Here is an 8,852-nt window from a genome sequence, read left to right on the forward strand (position 1 = left end):
TTTCTACTCTGTGCTAGACTCTTGTCAAGATCTCCTCCCTGGCCTGTGCTCCCCGCCCCCATTTCCTTTCTCCTTCCCACCTGACCTCCCTCCCTCTCCCCGCCTGTCTCTCCTTCCCTCCTTCCTCCCCTTCTGCAAGCACTTGGTTAGTAACTGCCCTGGGTAAGATACTGGCAGGACCAGGCCTCTCCCTTCCCAACCCAGGGCTGACTCTAATGGCTTTCTCCCACTCAGAGATGTGGATTCAATACAGCTGCCAAGAGGGGAAAGCCAGGGAGGGGGAAGTGGGGCTTGAGATCTAAACCAGGGACTACACTGTCATGGGTGCCCCTTTGATGAGGGCTCAGTCCCTTTCTAATAGACTATTTTACTGCTCATTTCACTGCTCATGTCACTCATTCTCACAATGACCCTAAAAGGCAGGAATTGTTCCTATTTTAAAATTTTTATTAATTTATTTGGCTGTGCTGGGTCTTAGTTGCAGCACACAGGATCTCCGATCTTGTGGCATGCAAGTTCTCTAGTTGCGGGCTGTGGGATCTAGTTTCCTGACCAGGGATTGAACTTGGGCCCCTTGTATGGGGAGCATGGAGTCTTAGCCACTGGACCACCAGGGAAGTCCCAGGAATTGTTATTATTAACCCATCTCCCAGATGAGAAAACTGAGGCTGGGAGAGAGGAAGGGACTTGCCGCAGCTGGGAAATAAGAAAGCCAGGACTGGCCCTGCAGGCATGATGACCCCTGTCCACGTGTGCCCTTAACTACCAAGGTGAAGGGGCTTTGCCCTGTCTCCCCTCACCACCAGCCCCACCTTGCAGGAATGTCTACAAGGATTATCGGCAGCTGGAGCTGGCCTGCGAGACACAGGAGGAGGTGGATAGCTGGAAGGCCTCCTTTCTAAGGGCTGGCGTGTACCCTGAGCGTGTTGGGGTGAGTGGCAGGGGAGGTAAGGGAGGGGCAAGCTGCTTAAAATAAGGGGTCCTGTGGGGGAGCCACCCTCAGTGATGTCAAGTCATGCCATATTTTCGAGATATTGGGCTCAGAAATAGCAGAGATCCTCCCCCTACCTGCCCCGGGGTGGGATCAGAGTTAAGCCTTCCTCCCATCCTTCTCCAATGCCATTTTACATGACCCTTTCTCTGCTGCAGATGGCATTTCCTGTATCCCTTTCATATGATGGTTGTTTCTTGTGACTGCCCTCGCCTTTTTCCCCTCTTTCACTGTGACAAAGTCGAGAGTTGCCTTCGACTTGGGTGCAGTGCCCAGATTGCTTACTCAGTCCCTCCTCTTTCCTCTATCTGCTTCGGCTACGCTCACTGGTGGCGGTGGCGGTGGTGGCAATGCTGGTGTGGTGACCTCTGTGGCTTTGGTATGGGCCTCCCAGGACAAAGAGAAAGTGAGTGTGCCCCTCCCTCACCCTCTGCCAGGCATCTCTAGCCTAGGGCCAGATCTGGTCAGGTCTTTAGAATCTGGAAGATACCTTGGAGATGTCCCTTTCATATCCTTTTCCTAATTTACGGACTGGAAAAGTAAGGCAAATTCTAGGTACTAGAGTCAGAGCCAAGATGAGGCTGAATGAGAGTATGGGGTCCTGAGAGGCACTAGGGTGGGCACTCGGGCCTAGAGACCCAGAGCTATGGGGGAGCCGGTGTCTTTGTATATAGGCCAGCTGCTTCTCTCTGTGCTCTAGCATTCTAGCCATCCTTGAAGGGGCTGGGACCCTGGGGATGCCTCAAACCTGGCTTTGAGGGCCCAGCCACCCTGATGCCCTCTGTTCTCAACGGCAGGCCAGTGAGACGGAGGAGAACGGCTCAGACAGCTTCATGCACTCCATGGACCCACAGCTGGAGCGGCAGGTGGAGACCATCCGGAACTTGGTGGATTCATACATGGCCATCGTCAACAAGACTGTCCGGGACCTCATGCCCAAGACGATAATGCATCTCATGATCAACAACGTGGGTTCACCACCAAGTGGGGGGCAGTAGGACCAGGGAAAGGGTGGCCAGCTTGGCCTTGGGTAGGCACAGGCCAGCCACGTGGGACTGAATCTGGGGAGGGAGGTAGGGGTCCAAGCCAGAGCTGTCCAATAGAAACGTCGTGTGAGCTTCACATATTACTCTGTAGATTCACACAACCAAATTGTTCCAGACATGCTTAAATTTTTCCAGGAAGGGCTCAGAATCTGCATCTTTTGAGAACTCCCAGACCATGTTTTGAAATACATACCCCCCAGAACCACTTCCACTTGTAGCTTAATGAAAAAGCATGGCCCTAGGGGAATTAGAACTGTGTTGAAATCCTGGGTTTGCCACAAATTCCCTGGGTGATTCTAAGCAAACAACTACCCTCTCTGAGCCTCTGTTTCCTCATTTGTAAAATATGGATAGTAATAGAATTGAGAAGTAAGTCAGTATAAAGTGCATAACAACACAGTGCCTAGCATGTAATAGATGCTCAACGTATATTTAAATAACAAATAAATGAGACACAAGCCAATGGCATAAAAAACCTCCACAGATATTCTCTCCACAAATATTCCAGAGCCTGGACCAGGTAACATTGAGGGATTTTTAAGAACATTAACCCACCTCCTAGACACAGACTTGTATTTCACCCAGTCCTGGCACACATTCACACCTGGTACTCAAGGGCTCGGAACATTTTAAACTGTCATCTTCCTTATTTTGGTCCTTATTTTGTACATGCCAAAATACATTCCTTTGGTATGTATTTCCAAAGACATACAAGTCTTTGGAAAGGGTGTAACTACCCATTTTGAGCTTCCCAGGTGGCGTTAGTGGTAAAGAACCTGCCTGCCAATGTAGGAGACATAAGAGACGCAGGTTTGCTTCCCCCTGGAGGAGGGCGTGTCCATCCACTCCAGTATTCTTGCCGGGAGAATCCCATGGACAGAAGAACCTGGTGGGCTACAGTCCATGGGGTCGCCAAGAGTCAGATACGACTGAAGCAACTTAGTACTCATTCACCTCATTTTACAGATGTGGAAACTGAGGCTGAATAAAGCTGAGTAATCAGTCCTGTTGCCTGATATTAATAGCCCCTGGGTGTTCCTCCTAGATCTATGACCTGAACAGTTCACTTTTGTTCTCTGGATCATCTGAGAAAAAGGGCAAGTGGGGGAGGAGGGGAAGCAAGGGAGATCTCTAAGTTTAGGCAGTGGCAGAGTCCCATACCCGAGCTCCGATTCCTAGAAGGGCCGGGGAGGGGAGGGCAAATTGGTTGGTACAGGCCTCGGGGTCCAAGCCTCTCCTCTCTTTGCCCACTCGCAGACCAAGGAATTCATCTTCTCGGAGCTGCTGGCCAACCTGTATTCGTGCGGGGACCAGAACACACTGATGGAGGAGTCGGCCGAGCAGGCGCAGCGGCGCGACGAGATGCTGCGCATGTACCACGCACTGAAAGAGGCGCTCAGCATCATCGGCGACATCAACACGACCACTGTCAGCACGCCCATGCCCCCGCCTGTGGACGACTCCTGGCTGCAGGTGCAGAGCGTACCGACCGGACGCAGGTACCAGGGCCGGCTCCCACGGCCCCAAAGCCCCCCAGCCCGGGGCCCGCGGGAGGAGGGCCGGGACCGGGCAGTGGCGCGCCCGCGTCGCCGGGGTGGCTCCCACCTGGAGCGAGGGGCGGGGCTTAGAGAGGGCGGGGCTTGTCGCGGGGCGGGGCTTGCCGTGGAGTGCTGGCTGCCGGGCAGGGTGGAGCAGGGAAGTTAGAGCCTCTGGCGAGGGGCGGGCTTAAACACCCGAGAGAACCCAGGGCCTAGAGGGGCGGGGCTTGCGCGCATGGGCGTGATCGGCACCAGGCTGGGGGCGGGGCCTTGGTGTGGGGCGGAGCAGCTCATCTCTTCCCTGCTTGTCCTTCTGTTTCTGTCGCCCGCAGGTCACCCACGTCCAGCCCCACGCCGCAGCGCCGAGCCCCTGCCGTGCCCCCAGCCCGGCCCGGGTCGCGGGGCCCTGCTCCTGGGCCTCCGCCTGCTGGGTCCGCCCTGGGGGGAGCGCCCCCCGTGCCCTCCAGGCCGGGGGCTTCCCCTGACCCCTTCGGTCCTCCCCCCCAGGTGCCCTCGCGCCCCAACCGCGCCCCGCCCGGGGTCCCCAGGTGAGTAGGGGCTGAAAGCGATGGCAGAGATCGCCGGGCGGGCGTGGCCGGGAGGGAGGTGGGGCCGGATCCTGGAGCATCGGCCTGGGTCTCCAGAGCCGGGCCTCTCTGTCCAAGTCACTCGGACCGTGGGTGCCAGAGCCACTGGGGGTGTTGCCGAGGACTGGCGGAGCCTGCCCCCAGGGAGCGCTGAGTCCCGCAGGTGGTCGTTTCTGGGAAGGGGGCGGTGGGGCTCATCCCACCTGCCCTCTTCTTTCCAGCACTTGCATGGCGCTTCCCTCCTTTTTCACTCTCTCTCCCACACTGCATCCCTTCTTTCCTTTCTAGCCGCTCTCCTTCGATCTCCATTCCATCCTCTACTGCTGTCTCCCAGCCCCTAGGGAGCCTACCTCAGGTCTGAGGATCTGAACCCAAATCCTCTCTGGATGGGTAGATTTTGTTCACTTAACACTCAGGGCTACCCTGGTGCCCCCACTTCCCCAGTCCTGAACCTTTGGACCTGTCCTCAAGGTTGTCCGGCCTCTGTCCCACAGGAAAAGAGGCCAGGTTGTGACTGTGTGACCAGCAAGGTGTGTGATATGTGTGTGTGGGCGTGCACACAGGTGTGAGAGTGTAAGAATGGCACCCAGGCATGTGGTAGGGCATGGAGCAGCTGGGAAAGGGGTCTGGGAGCCATGGGAGAGCCTGATGATTTTCTTCCTTCTCCTTGCTTCTGGCCCCACCCAGCCTGGACCAAGGTGGTGGGTGTGAGGGCAGAAGTTGGGTAAAGGCTGCCGATTCCCAGAAATTTCCAGGGAAAAGGATTCTGTGTCATCCCTTGCCTTTGCCTACTTGACCCATGATCTTCTTTCAAGGAAGGTCACTCTGATGTCTAACTCAGTCTGCCCTGTTTCCACTGGCCTTGTTCTCTGAGGAAGCACACATCAGACCAATAGCATCCATTTATGTTTCCAGATGGCTGGAGGGGAGGGCCATGGATCTAACATCCATGAATCTAAAATGAAGCAGAGATGGGGCTTGCTCTGTGATGACCTGATGGCCAAGGTGGAGGGGTTAAAGCAGGCAGCATGGTGGTGTTCAGGGACACTGGACTGGAGTAGGCCTTCAGGCAAGTTGCTTTCCCTTCCAGGGTCTCAGTTTCCCTTCTACAAAATGATATTTAACATTCTGCCTTCCCAGGGTTGGAGTCGGGATCAGGGGAGACAGTGACTATAGATAGAGATACCACATTAACTGCAAAAGTGGCCATAGAAACTCTCTGCCAACTTCCAACCTGAGTTCAGATCTCTAAGGGTATTTGAGATGCCCAAGCCTGTGCTGAGGTGTGACATGAGAGCTGTAATATTTGGTACCTGCTACAACTCTGGTCTGACTGACACATGGGAAGTCATGGCCTCAGGGAGAGAGCAGTCTGGGGAGCTTCAGGCAGCTTGACTTCAGTGAGATCCCAGAGTTGATTGAGATAAGGTTCAGGTGGTGAAGAGCCAGGAGTGCTTTGGGGTAAGGAGCAGCAGGTGGGCAAAGGTTTAGTGTGGAATGCATTAAGAGCTGCTGGCCAGAGCAGGGTGCAGATAGAATGAGGAAGAATCGAGAAAGATTGCCCTGGGTGGGGTGGAGCAGGTTGGAGAAACTTCAAAGTCCACTGAAGAGGTTGTCTTGTTGGGACTCAATGCCATGGGCAGTAGGGAGCCACATAAGGTTCTTGGGTGGAGATGTGAGAGCGGGACCCTAAGAAAGCGAGGCCTGTCCCCTCTGGAGCCATGCAGGTGGCCCTCTGAGCACGCCAGGCACAAGTGTGCAGGGAGCTGGTGCCAATTGCCTCCTGTGTGCGGGCAGGCAAGCAAGCTTCTGTGTTGTGACCGCAGCGCTGCGTGTGCTTCAGTGTGCCCAGTGGCTGCATGCCCCAGATCCACGCTGCACGTGCCACTGGCCAGCAAGGTTGCTGGGCCTGGGTGGGGTTGGGGGGGCGGTGTATGCGTGTTGTTTGTGGGCATGTGTGTCAGCGTGTGCATGCGGGGCCATGGGGCCTCACCGCCTGTGTGTGCACGCCCGGGCGTGTGCGTGTGCGTGTCCCCCAACCCCAGGCCCCGCCCCGTCCGTGCGTGTGAACTGCCATGTTGATTTCGTGCTGTCTTTCAGAATCACTATCAGTGACCCCTGAGGAGCGTCAGCCACGGTAGGTACAGGCCTCTCCGCCTGCTGCATGAACGGTGTGTCTGCCCCCTGCCGCACCAGCTCCGCACTGCAGGGTGCACCTGGGACCTCAGAGGCAGGACCCCCTCCCTCTCCCTTCCGCAGCTCCAGACTTACTCTTTCCTCTTCCTGTTCTCGCTGCCAGCTGGCTCTCTCACCTCCCTTCTCAGCGAGCCTCGGGACTCAGCGCGGCCCACGAGCTCCTTGGCAAGAGCCTGGGGAGGTCCTGGGTCAGGCTCAACACCCAAGCTGGCAGCCCCCCGGGGTGCCCTCTGGAGCTGTCAGGAAGAGCGCAGAGCTCATGGTTCACGGTGTCAGGAGCAGGGAGCTTGGCGAGGGTGGTGTGTAGGGCTGGACTCAGGTGGCAGAGAGGCCTTGGAACCTCACCCTGGGGTGCCACACTCCTTCCCCAACCTGAGTGAGCCCTGCTGCCCGGACGGGGGCAGCCGACTCTCTGCTTGGGAGCTCTTCAGACCCGAAGAGTTTCAGGGCAGGGGAGGTCCAAAGTCCCACCTCCTCAAGCGTGCCAGCAGCTGAGCAGCAGTTAGGGGTGAAGGCTCTGATGGTCAAATGTTCTTGGAGGGCCTGGGTGTCCCATCCACACCATCAGCCCAGAGCACACTTCACAGGCCAGGCAGGTCTCACAGCCCCTTCCCCGGCCTCCGTAGTCTCATCACTCCAGCATCCTCCTCGGCCCCAGGTGGAGCACGCTAGGTAGCACGCAGGCTCCCCCCAACCTGGACCTGTTGCTCCTAGAGGGTGACCTACCCTTTTTGGCCAAAGGGGTGACAGTGTCTGCGGACCTGGGCAAGTTGGCTTCTCCGAGTTCTGCCCTGGCTGGGCCCCCCCCAAACTCACCCAGTGAACCCGCCTGCCGCTCTGCACCTGCGCTGACTCTTGCCCTTCTGCTTTTCCCCAGCAGGAAGGGCCCAGCCTCACCTACACGACCTGCGGTCCCCCGACCAGCTGAGGCTCCCCTGTTAGACTTATAAGCCTGTGGCCACTGGCATCCGGCCGCCTGCCCTCCCTGCCTCCCCAGGGTCCCTTCGGGGGACTCACGGGCTTTCCGCCCACCCAGAAGGGCCTCTAGTGCTCCCTCCAGCCATGCTGTTAGCTTTAGCCTCCTGGTTCGAACAGTGTTCTTTTTTTTCCTGTCTTTCTCCATCAGGTCTGGGGGCTGTTGCATGGGGCTCATGGCCCCACACCCCCTGAGGCTAGGGATGGCCCCAGGCCAGTGGGTTGAAAGACATGGGGAGGGAGGCCAGAGAAGAGGGATGTCAGAGGGGGCCGAGCACGTGTCTGGAGCTGTGGGTGCACTGCCTGGTTGGTGTGTGAGAGAACAGCGTGAGTGGTGGGGTGGGGGCTGCCCCCAGCTTTACTCCAGGCCCCCGTGAAGCTCTGGCCCCTGCCCATCTCCAGTTTCTTCCCTTCCACCTTCCCTTTCTCGTCTCTCTCCTCTCTTCTAGAACCCTTGCCCATGCCCTCGTCTCCCCCCGCCACCTCCGGACTTGGCTGCCTTTGCCTTACCAGCTCTCTCCTGCTTTTCTCTCTCCCATTCTCTCTTTGCTTTCTCTCCAACTGCCAGCCGATCGGGTCAGGCAAGTCCATCCCGTCCTGAGAGCCCCAGGCCCCCCTTCGACCTCTAATCAGATCCCTCCTATTCCTCGGAGACCTCCCTTTCCAAGCCTGCCCGGACGGCTGTTCTGTGACTTGACAGTGGCTACCCAGCCCCCAGAGCCTCCCCTCCACCTGTGACTTAGTCTGTTGTAGTGGTGAGCTGACACATCCAGGCGTGACGTTGGTGAAACTTCGTGCCCCTCTGTGGTCTTGCTCCTGCCCCGTTCTATAAATATCTATAAATACTCATATATATATATACAAACATAGCTATGGCCAAGCCTCGCCTCTGGTGTTGGGAATCAATCACCGTGCTGTCCTTGAGGAATCTTGTAGCCCAACTACAAGGGAACACTGTCACCCTGACATCCCCCTCCAAAGCGTGCCACCTCCAATGAGCCCCAGTGTCATGCCCGGCCTGTGGACAGCCAGCCCCCCTCTGCCTTCCTCCTGTCCCAACCCCCTCCTCGGGCGTGGGGGTGCTGTGCTGGCACCTATATGGTTCTCTGACCGCTACCAGTCTTGCTGTCTCTCGGCTGAGAATAAAACCCATTTCTGGACAACGGGGAACAGCGTGTCCTCTGCGGCCTTGTGTTCGCTGCTGTGGCGCTTGGGGGGAGGTAAAGGTTTAAACATTGCGGTGAGGGATGGGGAAGGGCCCAGCTATTGATACAATGCTTTAAGATGTTGGGGGGCGGGGAAAGCCCCATCCTTTCTGAGGCCTACTGGGAAAGCACCTGGAGTCAGCTGATCCTGCGAACCCTGCTCTGGCCACCAGGGGGGCCCGGGAGGAGAGGCGCCAGCCGGCCAGGCACTGTGGAGGGACAGGGTGATGGAATGGAAAACACTTGAGCCGGAAGTCAGCACTTGGTGCTGTGGCACTCTGCTTTCCCTCCCTGAGATCAGATCCAGCTTCTGA

General features: G+C 57.2%; 1 protein-coding gene across 20 annotated transcripts in view; it reads left to right on the forward strand.

The window, feature by feature from the left end:
- DNM1 (dynamin 1) overlaps positions 1-8,503 on the forward strand; it is a 44,265-nt gene extending 35,762 nt beyond the window's left edge. For 4 of the 20 annotated variants that reach the window (XM_043469699.1, XM_043469704.1, XM_043469698.1 and 1 more), the window contains 6 exons: positions 820-931; positions 1,386-1,397; positions 1,789-1,959; positions 3,295-3,536; positions 3,908-4,123; positions 7,236-8,503. In XM_043469699.1, the coding sequence (XP_043325634.1) occupies positions 820-931; positions 1,386-1,397; positions 1,789-1,959; positions 3,295-3,536; positions 3,908-4,123; positions 7,236-7,308 (826 nt within the window). In that variant the 3' untranslated portion in view covers positions 7,309-8,503. Of the gene's footprint in view, positions 1-819; positions 932-1,385; positions 1,398-1,788; positions 1,960-3,294; positions 3,537-3,907; positions 4,124-6,262; positions 6,300-7,235 lie in introns of all 20 variants that reach the window. The other 16 variants (XM_043469708.1, XM_043469707.1, XM_043469703.1 and 13 more) reach the window with 14 other exon arrangements.
- The last annotated feature ends 349 nt before the right edge of the window (positions 8,504-8,852 follow it).

The sequence above is a fragment of the Cervus canadensis genome, chromosome 5 (genome assembly GCF_019320065.1).
Source record: "Cervus canadensis isolate Bull #8, Minnesota chromosome 5, ASM1932006v1, whole genome shotgun sequence".
Classification (NCBI taxonomy): domain Eukaryota; kingdom Metazoa; phylum Chordata; class Mammalia; order Artiodactyla; family Cervidae; genus Cervus; species Cervus canadensis.